The sequence below is a fragment of the Pleurodeles waltl genome, chromosome 5 (genome assembly GCF_031143425.1).
Source record: "Pleurodeles waltl isolate 20211129_DDA chromosome 5, aPleWal1.hap1.20221129, whole genome shotgun sequence".
Classification (NCBI taxonomy): domain Eukaryota; kingdom Metazoa; phylum Chordata; class Amphibia; order Caudata; family Salamandridae; genus Pleurodeles; species Pleurodeles waltl.
In genome coordinates this window covers 1,411,107,407-1,411,126,827 of record NC_090444.1, presented here as the reverse complement: position 1 = coordinate 1,411,126,827, position 19,421 = coordinate 1,411,107,407, and the positions used below count along the sequence as shown (strand labels likewise).

The window sequence follows — 19,421 nt, the reverse complement described above, 5'->3', positions numbered from 1 at the left end:
GTCGTTGTACCCCGTCAGGGATGTAGCTCAGTGGTAGAGCGCATGCTTTGCGTGTATGAGGCCCCGGGGTTCAATCACCGGCATCTCCAGTGTGATCTATGCCAACAATAAACGTGCTTTAGTCTCACAGCGCACAATACCACGCGAGTGCACGGGTGGGCTTGGCATTCAAATGCACCAAAAGCACCCCTGCTCCACGGAACAACCTTTTTAGGCCCAACCTAGGAGATTCAGGAAAAGCAATTAAATGCACTCCTTGCATGCCCATACAGGCTCGGTGCGGGTTAATAAACTTGTGGCAGATTTTTTAGGGAACTGTAGCTCACAGGCCTGGTCAACGGCTTTTGGTGTCTTAAGCCCTCCCAATGGGGGGGTTCAAATCCATGCTTAGTGTGTTGCGACGTCACAGCACACTCAGAGCCTTGAGCGGAATTTATGTGAAGTGTGTGTTTTTTTTTAGGTCCGGCGAGATTGTGGTGTGCCTCTCCAGCGCGGCGCGCTGAAGCGCCTCGAGGTTTTGTCAAGGACAGGCTGGTAGATAAACCTCCCACCCCCAGCCTCAAAATTGGCCGGAAGTCTGGAGGTCCAGGTTATTTAAGACCCATCCTCCCCTTACTGGCAAAGGTGAACGGCCCTGCGCGCAGAGATAACCATGCGCAGTGTTTTTTTTTGGATTATGTGTGTCCGCGCATTGACTGTCCGGAACGCAGGGGCTGGGCTTTCATGATTGAGCGTTCATGTCCAGGATCACATTTTAAAGATGATAATTGTTCATTTCAGGAGAAATTATCAGTTCAGAAAAAAAAATTATTCCACCAGTTCCGTCGTAGCCCATAAATACACATAATTATTACACAAATTTAGACATGCCAGTTGGAAATGCTTTTCTTAGTAGTCTCCCTGGAAGTAAGCAGACAAGGTGTTCCTCCGAACATGCATTGTGTAGTGTGCCAAAGGGGAGGGGTGCCAGGCGTCCTCTGATTGAAATGATGTGGTTTGACCCAAGCAAGTCAGATAGCCACGAGCCAAGATTTTATTTCAAGATGTAGTTACAAAGGCACAGGTTCCGAAAAGGAGCAGGAATGAGAGCATGAAACATTGATGCGTGATGGAAAAATAAGGTGAGGGGAGAGAAGGAGGCAAAAAAAAAAAAGCCACTGGGGTTTATTGGGACAGGGTGTGCTTGCTTCCTGGTGGTGCGTGCTAGGCAGGGACATTAAAGAAATGCACGCAGTGTTGAAGTGATAGTGAGTAAAGGGTGAAAATGAATGAAGAAACACAGAAGAATAGTGTCCCAAATACAAACACAAAGGATATTATAATGGGAACAACTATGGCGTGGTGTCGTTGTGCAAAGGGCAGGCAGATTGTTGGTCGGTGGGGTGGGAAGGGCAATTGCCATGTTAAATATAGCTGAGATCCAGCGCTTGCGACCCAGACAGGTTGGTCTCTGTTGGCGAAAGGGGTACGCTGGGCTATGTTGCAAGTTGGGATTGCCTTGTGAGGGAGGCACATTGGACAGCACGGGTAGCAGGGCAGTCCAGGCGATTTGCCCAGCCACCCCAACAACAGGGATTGGAGCTGATCTCAATTACTGAGAGGCATTGCACGATTGTTGTAAAGGGGGGACACGTATATGCGAAAGTGGGACTTCACATGTGCTTTAACCGGATCGGTATTGAGTGTTAAGACTGAATCTCGATAACTAACATTTGCAATTTCTCCTCTGTTAAGAAGCCTTTAGAAGCAAAGGCAAGCAAACAAGGGTGGCAGTTACACCCTGCCAGTCACTCATTTACGCCACCTGTCAGCCAGGGGATCGAGATTGGCACCACACTGTTGGAGGTAAGGATCAGCCGGTGTAGGGACCGAGTCGGACAGCAGCAGAAGAGTGGAAGCCGAGGGTAACATAGGTATCGGGGGCAAAGTGGGGAGATACTGAAAACAGTCACATGGAGGCAATTCTAGCAGCAAGCAGAAGATCCCATTATGAGGGTGGAGTTGCGATGTGCCAGCTGGGCCAGGGCTTTGAGGTAGTAACCCCACAACACCAGGTAAGAGGGAGCGACCCCTAACAAAATGCAGGATGACAATGCCGGCTAGCGGATTTCATCTGGGTGGTTTGCGAGGGGCAGGCCGGGCCAGCAGTGGACGACATTTCCAGCAGCGTACCTTTCTGAATGGGCTGCCCACTATAGAAGGCAGTGGGGCCATGTCTTCTATCTCGTTAAGGGCCGGAGTGGGGGAAGTCAGAGTGAGCATCAGAAGGGTGCTAGCCCACTATGGACTCACCATGGCAGCGGTATGCAAATGGTGAACAAGTCAGTAATCCAGGTGACACAGTTTATAGCACAGAATGGTAAAGTTGTTTTCTCTCAATTGCAGAGTCAATTCACTCACTCCCACGCACACTGGTAAGATGGAAGACCAGGGTTCCTTGTCTTTGTTTTCACCTGAGGTCAACCAGGAGGAAACTGAAGTCTTGGCGAAGTTCATGGCCAGGGGGCAAGCAAAAGGCCTGGAGTGGGCAAGGAAGATGTTGAAGATGCAGGGAGAGCAGCAACAGGCAGCAACACCCGCCAGAATTGATTCTGACATGTTGCCGCCATCGGATTCTGGCCTGGGGTCCCAAAGCCACAAAAGTAGCAGGCTGCTGGCAAAAAAAGAAGAGACCAGCAAGGGCCACTGCTGCCGGGAAGCAAAGAGAAACAAGAAAGACAGGGTTGACCACGACCTAACAGAACCCCCGTCAACCTCCCAAAAAGAGAGCAAAACAAAGAGGGGAGTAAAGGACATTGAGGAGCCTGGAAAATACAGAATGATTCACCATCTCTCCTACCCCAAGGACCGGTCAGTAAATGACCACCTGCAGGTGGGGACATGCTCAGGCTCCTATGCGTCTTTCGACGAAGCAGTCAACCTGGTACAAGCAGCAGGCTTTCTGCCTTCTCCCAGTCCAACTGGATAGCTTTCACCTCCTAGGGATCCGGTGGGAAGATCAATACTTCTACGATAAATGCATGCCTATGGGCTGTGCGGTGTCATGTTCCTTGTTCGAAACATTCACATGTTTCCTGGAGTGGGCCTTGAGACAGAGGAACACCCCGGGGAGCACTGTATTACCTAGAGGACTTCCTCTTCATCTGTAGGGCGGGTTCCAGCTAGTGCAGCGAAACCCTCCAGGCATTTCAGCACATGAGTCAGGCATTAGGGGTGCCATTGGCGCCTGAGAAGACACAGGGAATTCAATGGGGCACTGCTGTGGTGTGCCCCATGGTGCAGCAGTCAGCAGATCCAGCTCTTCACAGATGTATCAGGGATAGAGGGCTTTGGAGCTGTTCTGGGCCGGGAGTGGTGCACGGCAAAATGGCCGAATGCATGGAGAAAACATGGCCTGACAAAGAACATCATGGTGCTAGAAATGTTCCCCATTGTTGTGTCGCTACATCTATGGCTGCAGGTGCTGGCTAACAGGAGATTCACATTCTGGTCAGAGTAGTGCAGGCGATTAATTGACAGTCCGGGAGTTGCCCCATCTTGTTTGGGCTGTTGTGGGAATTAGTAAAAGTTTGTCTGTTAAGAAAAGTAGAATTTCGAGCATGCCATGTCCAAGGGGTGAAGAATGTAGCAGCTGATGCTCTTTCTCATTTTCAGTGGGCGAAATTCCGGGTGGCTTATCCCCAGGCGATGGAAGAGATGACACCCTTCAAGGCAGAATGCTGGTGTTTGGTACAGTGGAGCAAAGGATATGGGCCTTGGGAGTGTTATCATTGGCTCTGGGGACCCGAGTCAGGGACAGGGTGTGCTACAAAAAGTTTATGGCTGTAGCCCAGTCCCTGGGAGCAGGGGAGGACCACCCGCCTGACAGAAAAGTACTGCAGTTTGTGCTTTAGGCAAAAGATAGTAGAAAATTGCATGCATGGGTTTTGAGACATCTGACAGCAATAGCCCACTTTACTAAGCTGAAGGAGGAAAAGGATCCAACAGCAGGTTTCCCACTGAGGGCAGCACTGCAGGGCTGAGGTAGGCAAGAAGTAAAGACACAAGACCAAAGGGCACCCATTGATTTGACCATGTGAAAGGGCTTGATAGGGACTCTCACAAACATCTGTAGCTCGCAGTATGAGGAGCTATTATTCTCCACCACATTTTCCCTAGCTTTTTTCAGAGCCTTCAGGTCTTCTGAGCTAGTAGCAAAAGCAAGGAATGACACGGTGTATAGGACACTAAGGGTGGAGGATGTCAAAATGGGGCAGAATTTGGTTGAACTGACAGTGAGGCATTCAAAACAGACCAGAGAGGGAAAGCTGCGGTAGTCAGGTTGACCAGATTGGGGGACCCAAGGTACAGCCCAATAGAGCTGCTCGTGAAGTATATGGCTTACCGTCCCACACTACCAGGATACTTATTACTTCACCAGGATGGACAACCTCTCACCCAATTTCAATACCGAAGTGTACTGAAGTGGGCACTTTCAGAGGCAGGATGCAAGGGACAGAAATAGTCAACCCATTCCTTTAGAATTTGAGCTGCCACGACTGCTTTTAAGGAAGGTTTGCCACCAAGGACAATTGAGCAGATTGGAAGGTGGCAGTCAAACAGATACAAACTGTATGTTCGGACCGAGGTGGGGGAAGGGGGGTCAAGGTAGCCCCCCCTCTTCGTAAGGGAGATACCTTGACTTGTGAGGTATGAAGGTCTTCCCCCCTCAACAATGGAGTCAAAGGGTAATATCAATAAAGGTTATGTCAGAAAGTATGTAAAGCGAAACCAGATAATCGCTTATGCCATGTTAACAGTAATTGAAACTGACTAATTGTGTGTGAACACGGATGCTAATAAAGTGTGGGCTAATGGTTGCATTCTCGTTTTATTTAGAAATTAAAACATTGTGGGAGATATGTCACTCCTTCGTGGCCAGAGCAGAACAGCGGGCCAAACAGAGGAGTTGGAAACACGGTTTCAGTAACATTGAATTGTCCTGGATGGGAAGCCCAGGAATGAGATGGGCTACGCTGGAACCCAAATTTCACCAGCTTTTGGTGGAGAGAGAGAGTAGACAAGACGTTCTGATAATCCATCTGGGGGGAATGAACTGACATCCTGTGGGAGGGGCCCTCTTTTGCAGACCATACAACAGGGTCTGACCAGGATCGGGGGGCAGCGAGGTAGTATGGTCTGAAATCATCCCACGTAGGGTATGGCAGGGAGATAGATCACAGGCGGCTATTGAAATGTCCAGCCATTGGATTAACTTGTCCCTACAGAAATTCACAAAGCAGAATGGATTGGGTTTCATCAGGCATAGTCTACCTAGTAGGCATCTGAGCGGTAATTTTGCTTCTGATGGGGTACACTTGTCCGAAGTGGATGCAGTCATTTTCCTCTTGAAAATAAGGGATGCCCTGGAGGGTGCAGGGTGTACTTAAGAGACATTAAAGGGGAGCACAGGTGGGGGGCCTCGGATATCCCGAGGTGCCACCCCCGAGGCTTGGCGGAGTTACAACTAAAAGGCCTCCAGATAGTGGATCTTGGAGCCAAAAACATTCCCTCAGGAAACTGGGAGTCTTTACAGCGGGGCCTGGGATGACACGACGGCGCTCCTTAATCCCTCAAGGGACAGTTGAATCCTGAGCAACTGTGGAGACTGGCCTGGGTCTTGCTCTGAATCGTCAGGAGCATGACACAAAAGTAAGAAGTGGTTGGGGAACCCACGGTAAATGAACAAGCTGTAAAGATTCTAAGTGTGTAGGTGCTGGAACACCAACAAGACAGCTTTAGCTTTCTCAGGAGGGGTGTCATCAGTTCAAGGAATTCACCGTAGACACCTGGATCGCCTGTAAGCTAACTCAACCTGTGAAATTCAATAAACTTGCAGCATCTTTTACCCACAGAGAGTGCCACTGGCATTTATTATGTTGCATGCATTGGGCGGTTGTAATTTGAAGGTCCTCGCATCCCAAAGAGCTAGGGGTAGCAATGCTAAGAGGATGAACTAATTTGCATGTCTGGCGGTGACTGAGATGTCTCTCTGAGCTGCAGAAAGCTGCAACTACATCAATGTTTGAAAATAAAAAAAACAAACACATTGTCCTCACAGCCCTGAAGGGGATACTTTTTGTGGTAGATGTGCTTTTAAAGGGACGCAAAAATTCAACATACTCACAGAGAAGGATCAGTGCCTGGAGCAGGCTGACCCTTTGTCCATGATGTACGCTGAATAAAGACCAGTTAACAAAATCACCTACTTGTATGTAGAGAATATTTTCTTTGTTTAAAAGCAATAACCTGGCTTGATGTTAAAGCTGTCTGAGGCCACGCATAAAACAGCCTTACATAGAACAGATTGTCAGAAGTAGATATGGCTCTGAGAGACACAGCTTTCAATTGAACTGAAATAAAATATCTACTGGCCTAAGGAAAGAGCGTCATTAACAACATAGGCTGTCACACAGCATTTTTAACACCAACTTAATAAGAAAATGTATCAACGGAAAGGAATTTCACTTGGGCAAAAAAGCCTCGAATTTTACTTATAACTATTGTATGACCTGAAACTGACAGATGATTTACTTAACAGTAGCACATCAACACACACACAGCTGCATCTTGTGATCAATGTGTAATCGTGCGTGCAATAATTCATTTTCAAATGCAAGACTAATTAAGATATATTTGAAGATAAATGAAATGTACAAACCAGCTGTCATGTAATTGATAGCTTTGTCCTTTATAGTGGGTGTTGTTTGGCCTGTTGCTTCCAGGTATTTCAGGATGTAAATATTGGGACAGAAATTGATCATATTTTGCTCGCCACACCCATAAGGCATTTGAATGAGCGACTCCAGTCCATCGACGGTGGGGCCAAGAATGTCACCTTCGAAAATCAGAAAGGAGGCCATCACAAACCCTTATTTCAACATGCTATCTAGTAATATAAATAGTGCGTAATGATATGCATTAACTAGAATACCTTCTGATATTGCAACCTCCATTTCTCCCCATTGCTAAAGTTAAAACTTCATGTGCTTCTTTCCCATTATTAAAAACTGGAAACTAAATTGAGATAGAAAATGATATCTGTACTCTGGTGCCCTGGTACACAATTTGATCACTCTTGTGATACAAAAGCATCTTGTGATACAAAAGCACAAGAACATCTCTACATGTACAAAAGCAATGGAACATTTGTAGTGAAGAGGCAATTGAGGAAGAAAGTACAGGAGAAAGACGTACAAAGCCCTTTTTTTTTAACACAGGGTAAGGGTGTATGTGTGATGTCTAGCATAGATTTTGTACTGGATGGTATCCTTTTTAGCACAAAATACAAGGCTTAGACATAGTTTAAACATTCTCTAGGTCCAGAACAGCACACTTGCAAAATTGGAAAAGTATGGAGAAAAAAAAAACTTTTCTACAACGTTACATGCACCTCAAGTGACATTTTTAGTACAAGCCCTGTTTTCGTAGATAGGGCTTTGTGTAAATTATCATGGATTGTTGCATGAAAATCTTCATTAACCACTCATGATATGCAAACCTTACATTACCTAAGACGACATTACCTTAGGCTCCAGTACAAAACACGATTTACGTCTGGAAACTAAGGGCCATATTTACAAACCCCGTGCACCGCCAGTGCTTCACTTTTTGTGAGGCACCAGCGGTGCACAGTGCAGGCTCATATCTACAAAGCTACACAAAGCCATTTTGCGTGGCTGTTCATGGCCTTGTAGATATGGTGTAAGGCAATGCATCGCAAGTGGCTGTGTTGCCTTGCACTGCCTCAAGGAGGCGTACGCTGGGCGTTGTGGTGGGTGTTCCCGTACAAAACCCCTGGGTTGTGACACATTCCCAGATTTACAAGAATCTGCAAACCTGGGAATAGGCAGCAATTTGTGTGCCAGATCAGGGGGAAAGAACAGAAATGCACTATATCTTTTAGATATGGTGAATTTCTGCCCTTTCCTTGTGGCGCAGGGCAGTGCAACAATAACACTTGCTACGCAGCCCTGCGCCACAGGGCTTGTAAATATGCCCCTTAAACCATATCTACAAGGCCAGGAAAAGCCATGCAAAGTGACTTTGTGTGGCCTTGTATATACGGGCCTGCACTATGCGTCCCCGGTGTGTCAGTTGTTTTGCACTGGCGGCACACTGGGTTTGAAAATAAACCCCTAAGTTTCAATTCAACATTTCACACAAGTATTAGTAAATCTGTGCTAAAAAGGTCGATGTGTGAAATACAGTAAATCACTATTCCTAATAAGGAACCTAATGACATTGTATTAAAAGCCACCTGCAACTTTTAAGGCACTGACACTATGAACAAGACCCATGTCACTATATTCCATACATTTTCTATGATATATTGGGACAGTAAGTTCTAAATATCTTTTTCCACTTGTTTAAGAATGTTGAATCGAATGCTTCAGTAGTGTTTGCTGACATGTTTTTGAACTTTCCAAAATCATGTAAGAATCTGTAGAAAAGCCTTTCAATGTCATCTCGTGACGACAATGAGACTCTGGTGTAGGCACACCTACATTGAAGGCCTGAAGCTACAGAAGCCAACACTTTCCAAACCAGAAACTATGACAAATATCCCATTGCACACAGTCTGCTTGTACTGTATGTCAGTTAGGAAAGAGTATATGCAAAGGAGAGTAGAGTATATTCAGGTGGTTCAAGTGGAGACGAACTACGAAATTGTATGATGTTTTTTTGGTCATAAAGGTTACTCTGTCCACCACATCTACAAGATACAATATTATTGTGTTGTTTTCTTGTGAGTAATGTATTGGGTCTTGAGACAGAGCTAGTCACAAGAGATGTTGGCTTTCATGGAATACAGAGATCTGAATGGTCTCCTGGGTGGTTGAGAAGGACAATGAAAGCAGTTCTCTTTCAATCAAACTTTTAAACAAGTCACAAAGCGCCAAGTGACTATCAAGGCTTGTTGTTAAGAATAGAAGAGAAAAAGAATAAAATACAAGCACAACAGAAAATATATGCAAATAGCAGGGCTGGAGAAATGACACTGCAGTACAAGGTCCCTCCTCCATCACAAAAGGGACCTAGTTCAATACATACCACTGTCGAAACATGATCTATAGAATGATAGCAATGACGTTTATGAAGCCCAATCTCAGGTGGTTGTCATGAAAATTGATTGTAGCTCTTTCTGGGGCTAAATGCCATAAACAGACTCTCCTACACCAGATCCCCACAAACAGAAACTGAAGAAATGAACCACAACTGCATGGAGTCTGCTGTGGTAGGTATACAGGAGGTGCCAGAATTACACTATCCATGATTCCCTTCCCCACAAGTGTCCATCATGCCCAGTCATTTCTTTTCCTCTTGTCAGAGAGTGAATTAACATTGATGCCAGTGTGGAGATAAATAACAGTAAGAACAGGACAAGCAAATAGGAGAAAGTGTATTTTGTTGCATAGTCCCTGAATTCCTTTATACATTGACTGAGATCCTTCTGACCTCTTACCCTTGTAAAATATGAATCCCACCTTTATCATTTTTGCACTGAGAATGTGTTGTGTGAATAACACTAAATGGCAATTTATCTTAACAGTTGGCTCACTGATACATCTACTGAATAGCTGTGTTCTGCTTCCCTGTATTTTGTTTGTATATTTCACAAAAAATGTAGTATCCCGATGAATTATTTCTGAAATATGCCACAGTAAAACACAGAGGTTAAAATCTGCTGGTTGGAATACATTAAATTATATTTCACAACAAAGATTTTTTTTTATGTTGAACGAACATTGGTAAGATTAATACATCTAATCTATTTTTTAAGTGGTGTGTTTCATCGATTGGTACGTTTATGTATATGTGACTGGGAAAGGTTACGGGTGAATGCAAGAACATCTCAACAACTGAATGAATGAAACAATGAATAAATGAGGACTAACTGCATGGATAATTAATAGTTGTGTGAGTGCATACAGGATTGAGTAGATGACGGGACGAGTGTGTGACAGTTTACACCGATCACTGGCATAAGAAAGATGTTATTAAAAATGTAAAAAATTAACAATATTATGACAACCCAGGCTATACCCCAGATCTACTGCACTGCATCATATTGCATTGAATAGTAGAGTTGTTTACATCTGTGTGGTATTGAAATGTATAGTTTTTTGCATTGTTGTACACCACAGGTTTGAAGAGTGATAATGATGCTTTATGATGTTTCATTGTATCGAATGTCATTACATAATATTGTTGCATTGTAAACTATAGCATTGCACAGCTATTGCTTTGAATAATAACAATGCTGTATTGCAATGCACTGTATTTTTAAACAATGTTCCCTTCACTGTACTATCGATCAACATGTCCAGCTGAGAACAGCAGTAGGGAAGGGCAGCAGGAGGCACCTGACAATACTAACACACTCTACATGTAGCAGAGGTTAATAAGATGGACCAGAGACTGAGACCAGTAAAGGAAAAGCTGAGCGAGAGCTACACAATACACTGCAGACTGATACCCTGTCTGCTCCAGTGATTGCTTGTGAACCCTCCACAGGCAAGTTAATTAAATGAAAAGGAAATTGTAAATCAATTATGTTTATTTGTACAATAGTACTTACAGCTCCACCCAACTGGGGGTAATCTACTATTCTATGTTGATTTTGCATGAAACATGGTCCCCCAACTTTTTATGTACCAAAATGCTCAGTGGGTGGAGCTTTGCAGTGTTTTATGGATGGGAAAACACTAAACTAACCTACATACATTAAATTGAAAATGTAATTACATATGTCATAGAAATCTTAGACAATAAGTACAAATGTACTTCTTACCGACAACAGTGACATATGCTTGTTGACTGCCAGGAACCACATTGCTGGGAAAAGTGAAGGATACGTTTTTTGTCACTGTTTGTGATGTAGTCCCAGCTAGCTGAAGCAGAACGGACTCTGTATACAATTGTTGGATTCCTTCAGCCTGTTAAAGGAACAGATGTAGGTGTGTTCTCATTGTAATAGATAATACGCAACACAGGTAAAGGCAGTAAAACATTTAATGACACAGCCAAAAGAAACATGACCCTTCTCCTTGCTAGCCACAGGATAACTGACACAGAGATAATCACCACTGTACAAAGATTCTAAAAGAACTATGGTAAACAAACATTCCAAAAGTTAAAGGCAAGCAATGGCAAACACAAAAAGGATGTACATTACAACAAAAGGACCTTACCTAATTACTCCACATCTCCCCCTTTATACCCCAAAAGTTAAAACACAGAAAGAAATTAAAACATTGCAAAATGTCTAAAAATTAATAAACTAAAGATTCAAGAAATCTGTAACATTTTTTCTCTTTCTTTACATATATCACACATTGCCACCCACAACACTTTCTGATCTCCCATACCCAGCCACCAAAAATTCTCCCTCACTCTCTTCTTTGTCATTGTCTGCCCCAAGTGACCCTCGTGGGCATGTTAGATAATCCTTTACTTAAGTCCTTCAGGTGGCATGAAATTGTCATTTGTCTTAATAATTTCTTTGTCTACTAGTGTCAGTTCATCTACAATCTTCATAAACAGTCTCAAGGTTAAAGCAACTGTGGTCTCTCATTGCCCACCTCCAATTATCATTTGCTCCACGCCCTTAACACCCAGATCATCCTCCAAATATTTATTCCAAACTCCTGCTGAAAACATACCCTTCACACATTTTTCAGCATCATATAGCCTTGCCACAGCTCCTTATTTCTCTTTGGCTACGATGTTGGAACCATTAATTTCCACCAAATCTAGGGACAAACACGAGAGACAATCTGCATGCGTGTGCTTGAACAATAAACTGATATTCTTGAAGCATGGAAGTTAGTCTCACCAGCCTGGCACACCCTTACCTGCTCTTTTGCCTGCTCCTCCAGGACTCAACACTTTAACAAGAGGTTTGTGATCTGTGAGTATGCAAAAATGAATGCCCCAAAGAAAGGTCCTAAAATGTTCTACAGACCATGCAGCAGATAAAGCCACATGCTCCACCACAAAATAATTACTCTGGCTTTCGTTTGAGGAGCAAGAGGAAGAGCCCCCTATCTTCTTTCTTGCCATTAATTTGTAAAAGAATGGCTCCCACTCCACAAGCACTTGTTTGCACTGTCAGTGTTGTTTTGAGTGAGTATCAAAAGGAGCCAGAATGCCTGCTTTACATACATCTTCCCTCAACTTCAAATACTCTGGGGGTGATTCTGACGTTGGCGGGCGGCGTTCGCCGCCTCCAAGCGGGAACCGCCAGAAGACGGTCATTCTGACTTTCCCGCTGGGCTGGCGGGAGACCGCCAAAAGGCCGCCCACCCGCCCAGCGGGAAAGCACCAGCAACGAGGAAGCCGGCTCCGAATGGAGCTTGCGGAGTTGCTGGTGTGCGACGGGTACAGTTGCACCCATTGCGATTTTCAGTGTCTGCGAGGCAGACACTGAAAATCAATGTGGGGCCCTGTTAGGGGGCCCCTGCAGTGCCCATGCTATTGGCATGGGCACTGCAGGGGCCCCCACGGGCCCCACGACACCCGTTACCGCCATCCTGTTCCTGGCGGTGAAAACCGCCAGGAACAGGATGGCGGTAAGGGGGTCGGAATCCCCATGGTGGCACTGCAAGCAGCGCCGCCGTGGAGGATTCCCTGGGGCAGCGGGAAACCGGCGGGACACCGCCGGTTTCCCGTTTCTGACCGCGGCTGTACCGCCGCGGTCAGAATGCCCACGGAAGCACCGCCAGCCTGTTGGCGGTGCTTCCGCGGTCGTTGGCCCTGGCGGTCGGTGACCGCCAGGGTCAGAATGACCCCCTCTGTGTTGGACATCTTCCCATTTAAACTTGTAGCCCTTAGGCAAAAGCACCCTTAGACCTCTAATCTTCTCTGCAAAGTTGCTGACAAATTTAGAGTAATACTCTATCAGGCCCATGAATGATTGTAGCCAGTCTTTATCACTGGTAATAGGTGCAGATCTAACAGCTGTTCACAGATCATACTTGGGTTTAACTCCCTCATCTCAGATTGTATGACCAAGATAAAAGTTCATATTTGTCTCTCCTTATGGTGAGCGCTGCTTCATTTAATTTGCTCAATACTGCCCATAAGACTTGGTTATGTTCCTGCACTGTCTCCCCCAAAACTAGGATGTCATCCTGGAAGTACATCACATTTTCTGACCCTTAGAAAACCACTGACATTTTCCTCTTGAACACGCTCGTAGCCGAGGACAACCCAAAAGGCATCCCCGTTAACTAGAACGTGCTGTCCATCATGATTAATGTTGTAAGGCTCCTGGATTCTTTATGTAATCCTATTTGGTGGAAAGCCTTTTTCAGGTCTAATTTTGAAAAGTTCTAGACTACCCTTGAGTAACAGCAGAAGCTCATTGGTGGTGGGAAGCAGAAATGTGTCTGTCACTACATGCTGGTCTAATAAATTACTATCCACACAGAACCGGAGCCTATGGCACTTTTTTGTTATGACCACTGGGGAGAGCCACACAAAGGCCTCAACTGGTTCTATGATCCCTTCCTTTATCATGTGGTCCAGCATTTGTTTTTACTTCTGCTCTTACAACAACCAGCACTCTCATCAACTTATGTTTTACAGGAATGGTGCCTTTTTCAAAAACTATTCTGTGTATATCCCCTTTCAATTCCTCCAAATTTTGTGAAAACTTCATTTATTCTATTCAGCACCTACTCTACACTCAACTTATCTACAACGAACACTTTGTCAGAAGCATGAGGATCAGTTACAAAATGCAAGTTATATTGATGCACCCATCCAAATATGGGTGGTCTATCTTCAGCCACATAGATTTTCCTTTCATCATCGTGAGTAGAATTTGATAGATGATTCAAAGTATCCCAACACATCTATTCTCTCTCCTTGATACCCTCTCCAATTTATGACTTTAGGCAATGGAGTAACTTGCAGCCACTCCTTCCTCCCTATTGTTTTTGGTACAATGATATACAGTGATCCGAAATCGACCATTAGTTCCACCTTTTTGACTGAAATGACAAAGGACGCTTTTGGTCTGACTTCTATTTCCTTTCTCTGGTACCAGATACAGCATCAACACTCGCTCTACACTGCTTTCCCCCCACAATGAGCCTTCTGTCACTGTCACTCAGGATTTATTATTGTCTTTGCCTACACAAGCATAATGTCCTTTACAACCACGTTTTCTAAATTCCTTGTTCGTCGAAAAACACCACTTTGAGTTGCTCATGTATACTGAACTTCTGTATCTTCAGAACACTTTTGTTTTTGTTCCTTTTTGAGACTTCTTGTTCTGCCTGCTGATTATTCCCAAATTTTTCTGAGACTCATCTTTTCTTCCCATGCACTGTTCAGACTCTCCCACAATTTTCGCAATGCTAAGAGCACCTTTCAGGGATGTTTTTTTGCAGTCTATAAGCATTCTTGAGTTTTTTTTATGCCTGCATTAAATTATAGGTTGGTCCCAAATCAGTTCATCTGTCAACTAACCCAACTTGTGTTTAACTGACAGTTTACGTAAACTCGAGTCAAAGTCTTTCAGTGATTTTCCTGGTTTTGGTGGACTGTTATAACATAACATCACAATGTTCTTTTCATCAGCAAATCTCTTTTCTAAGTGCAGTTTGGCCTCTTTGTACACATCCTCCATAGGCTGATTGTCATTTCCAAGTACCTCAAGCAAATATTTAACTATATGATGTGCTTCTTTACCTATGATACCTAATAACAGGTTTCTTTTCCTATGGGAAGTAAATTCTTGTCCATCTAATGCTATAAAATAATTTTCACATAGCTCTATCCATTCTTCCCACTGGATAGAAGGTTGGTCATGATATGCTATAAATGGTGGAGGTATAACTATTGAAGACGTGGCCCTATTAATCAACCATGAAGATATGTCTTTATAAGAAGAAGGTACGCCTAAAATGAGTTACTCCGGAACACAGACGTTTGAAAACAGGTGTTGCCTAGGTACTTTTCTCTAATGGTCAGAAAGGACTATGACATGCTGAATATTGCCAAAGGGGAAGGCTTGAGGAAGAGTATCGAGTCTGCTGTGAAGAGACGAATGTCACTCGGCTCTTTTGAGGCAAGGAGCTGCGCTGATAGCGGTTTAAAGTGTACCCAGGAGCCGATAAAAAGAATGCTGAATGCGTGAGAGCAGCAGCTTGAATTGTAACTAGGAAACAGACTTCTGAACCCATGTGCAGCACTCATGGGTGATGACGCTCCGGGGTTTGCTTGAGGGCACGATTAGCGTTTGAGCCAAGGAATACGTTGTTGACATTGCATTGCACTATAATTTTACTCACAGGCTCCTTGCTGATACCTCCACGTTCTGATGCTACATTTGAGCTTACAGGGGGCAATCAGCCATATCCTTCTGATTCTGACACAGCATGCATAGCGATGCCGCTTGTGACCTGATGTGGTCACCAAAGCTGGATCACTTCCAAATCTGGCAAAAATGCCTTTCCTTTGTGGCTGGTGGTTATCGCCAAAAATGTTGTGATAGACCATACACAATGCGGGTAAAGACAGTTAAACCTTTAATGACAGCCAGATGAAACATGATCCTTCCCCTCACCAGCCACAGGATAACTGACAGAGAAGTAAAGGAACATTCCAAAAGTTAAAGGCAAACAATGGCAAATATAAAAAGATTACATTATCTAATTACTACAGTTCACATTTTCTAGAGACCATGACACTTAACCTTCAGAATAGCAGCTTTTCACATGAGAAGGGACAGAAGCAGCTTGCAATTTTTATGAGGCTTAGCAAAATGTATTATATAGTGACAAAACATCTCACAGTTTATTCATCTATAGAAATTGTTTTGGGTAAACTATTGAACATTTTCACCAAACTGACCCTAATGAATTTACAACCCAAGCTTGATATGTAAAGACGATTTGTAACAAAAAATATTACAGAAACATTATTTAGTTCCATACGAGATATTGCTGCTTCTGTGCATGAATGGATGGAAATGTGTTACTATCACCACTGAGCTAAAAGGGCCAGTTAGATTGATTACAGTAGAAACTACACATGAACTGAGTGAAAAGGCGCTGATTAACCCATTTTACTGCCCGTCCATATCATATTTGGCTCAGTCTCCACTGGAAAGTCAGACAAACGTGACACTGCCCACAGAAATGGGAAGTGTGGTGTTAGCCTTAGAGGAGGCCCTTCTATTCAAAGGTCTGAGGGACCTTGTAATTGATCATTACATAAACAGAAAGTTGTTAATTTGGTACCCAAAGAGCAGTCATGTATTCAACGGCAATGGCAGTACCAGTTCATAACTCTTAGACTGCCACTACAGAACTTGGTTTTAGTCTTCCTTACTAAATATTGTTGTTTGCTGTCAATATTATAGAACATGTTTCAGTGTTCAACAAGGACTGATTAAGCAACTCCTGTTGAAAGTAGAGGATGAGGGCTTTCTTAAGCATTGCATACATAACACTCAATTATTCTGTCCATAATTAGAAAGTCGACTGTTTCCCACATCAAGACCTATATCAATGTTTTTCCTCCTCTATCCTAGCAAACATGTTACCATTCAATGATTTAATTTTGTTTCAAAACTGGACATATAGCATGAGTGATGGACTTACTATATTTATTTAGACCTAGACTTAAGTTTAGTTTATACTTTATAGTTAAAAGGTCTACTCATGCTAAAGCATAAGTATTCCTGATTAAATGTATGATTTCTTTAAATATTTTACATTTGTATTTTATTACAAATGATGTTCACCTAGCTGGCACAATTTTACTATTTCGTTCTCACTTGTATATTTTTAAAACATTTACAAAAATGTAATTCAACTAGTCACCATTTTCAGCCCTCAGTATTGAGAGTGATGCATACCTATGCTTGTCAGTTTAAATTCCAGACTAGGCCAGCTTGGTTTGCTTTCCTTGCACTTCTAAAGCATTCTTATTACTATGTTGAGCATGGTTGGTGAAAATCTTGGGATCACAGTGGTATATGGTTCTTAATGGATCCCGTAAGATGCCTAAATAAACTCTAGAAGGTGGACAGACTACTTCTCTAAAGTTAGAATAAAATACAAGCTCACACTAGTCTCTTCTGGCCCCACAAAACCATTAAAATAGGCCCTGCCCAACTCAAAATGTTTATGGAGAACTCAATTTTAGTAGGTGCCATTCATTATTTCTTAGACATTGCCGATGCTTGTCATCTTGCCTCTTTTGATCTTTCAGCAGCTTCTTACATCTAACAACTTGTTAGATTGGGGAACATGTGCTCTCACCAAACATAGTCATGTGTGCTGACACTGAAGCCTCCACATTTTTTAATCTTTACGTAGGGCTTGAAGCACCACTGGCATAGCACAGGTATACCTGGTCCTAATATAAACAATGAAGGGTAGTAAAACAGCCATAACTGGAGTTTATTTGGCCTTTCAAACCGGGGGTGCTGGTGCATCTACACCTGGAGCACTAATGATACCTCCAGCCCTGCTGGTCCTTCACTTCTAGGCTTAAGGCCCAAAGCAGACTTTCTTCCGCTTTGTATAAAAAAACGAATAAGGGAAAAATCGCCTTGAATTGCTTAGACTCTTTACTGTGCAAAGGAGTGACCTTGGCCATAATGATGTCAAGGAAAAAGTAGCCAGGCCCCCTTTTTGCTAGGGAAACAGCAAAAATTGGGTTGCAGTGGCCTCTCAGAACCCTGGCCTACACCTTCTGTGCTAATGACCCTTGAAAAAAATAAGCCGTAATAACTCTTCATTTTCCTCAGAGAATTCCTTTGAGCAAGATATTTCTGCCTATATGTAAATGTAAAAATTACCTCTTATATTCAGCCCCTTCCCGTGGGCCAGCTCTTTAATGATAAAGTAGGATTTCACTACTTTCCTCTTTCCCCTGAGTCATTATTCCTAGGCTCCAAGGGACCTGACGATCAGCAGTTCGGATGATAGCAGAGGGTGGGATCTTTGATGACCAAAAGCAATTCCCATACATTTTATTAAACCTTTTGTTAAAAAACAACCATCCCTGAACAGTTAATGTGGCACTTGAGGTGCTGCTGCCAGCCTGAAAGTGATGGGAGGGCAGTGTTAGGATGGAGGGACAGAGAGTTAAAGAAAAATCACTCCTTCTCATTGGGGTTCCTGCTGCCTGAAAGAAATGTAAATGTGTGCAGTTGGTTAATCACCTAATGTAACATGCTTGCCAGCCATAGAGTTTTGACTTGGTGGAGTCACTTGAAACTTCATGGTGAAAAGGTCTGATAGGTCATAATAAGCTTGGTTGTGGGAAGTGTACTTTTATTATAGACTTATAAAAATGTTTGCATTAGGTACAGTGTACCTATTACTAAAATATATAGTTGTTTTTATCTCAAACACAATCATTCTGCAGCAGTGTCCCACATACCATGTAAAATAAAATTTTAAAATTTTGACTTGCATATTCACAGTGCTTCAAAGCACTTAATAAACAAGTAACTAGTCCCGACATCTTAAGAGATCACATTAACCAACTGAAATTTCATACCATAATTATTTTAACTTGCATTTATATTTCACATAAGGTTTCTACATTATTTTATACGCAGGTAACAGAAAGTGAAAAAATAAGACACTTGTAAGATATTTTGTTCTTTTTAGCCATGTTTTGAACCCTGGCACCATCCCACTCTGGACCAAAGTTTCCATAGCTTCATTTAAGCACTCCAAGGGCTGTATGTAAATGAAGACAACATTGATATGAGCCAGATAAACGAAATTCGGTTTCCAGGCCACCTTCATTTACAAATGCTTGTTGAGGCATTTGTACCACTCCCCTCAGGAATGCAGTCATTGACCTCCAGGGATGCATGCCCTACAGATTAAAGACCTGTGTCTTTAAAAATTGGTATCATCAATGTTACAAATACTTAGGCCTTGATTACAAATTTGGCTGTCTGATCGTCGAACCACCAATACGACGGTGGGGAAATGGCCGCCAGGCCAGCAGCCACGCTACCACCATATTATTGTTTCCGCCAGGCTAGCCAGCGGAAACAGTGCAGCTGCATTGGCTTTCAGGGAGAGCCGAGGCCAGTGTAATCGTGCCTTCAGCACCCTTGGAATGCGCACTCTCTGCCATGGCATGCTGCCAACTTGGCCCCGTCCATGCCTTTACACTGGCCTTTCCATGGCAGGGTCCCCGTGATGGAAAGGCCAGCAGAAAGGTAAGACGTAGTCAGTACGGCGGTGCTGAACATTGCACCCCTGTGGCGGACCACAACTTGCACTGCCCCAACCTGTCTGGATCTCTGAACCTGGGGTGGCAGCGGTGTGCTGGTGGTCCAACTGCCAGCATTGTAATGTGGGGGTTGGACCGACAAGGTTGCGGCGGTCCGA

The 19,421-nt window shown here is 43.6% G+C and overlaps 1 protein-coding gene and 1 non-coding gene across 2 annotated transcripts in view; one reads left to right on the top strand and one right to left on the bottom strand.

Moving 5' to 3' along the window:
- Positions 1-19,421, bottom strand: part of LOC138296504 (CD109 antigen-like) — a 363,929-nt gene that overhangs the window by 86,285 nt on the left and 258,223 nt on the right. Inside the window, exons 22-23 of the mRNA XM_069235675.1 lie at positions 10,835-10,979; positions 6,701-6,877 (exon numbers count right to left, since the gene is read on the bottom strand). Of these exons, the coding sequence (XP_069091776.1) occupies positions 6,701-6,877; positions 10,835-10,979 (322 nt within the window). The remainder of the gene's footprint in view (positions 1-6,700; positions 6,878-10,834; positions 10,980-19,421) is intronic.
- On the top strand, positions 17-89 carry TRNAA-UGC (transfer RNA alanine (anticodon UGC)). The gene has a single exon. It is a non-coding gene; the product is annotated as a tRNA-Ala (tRNA).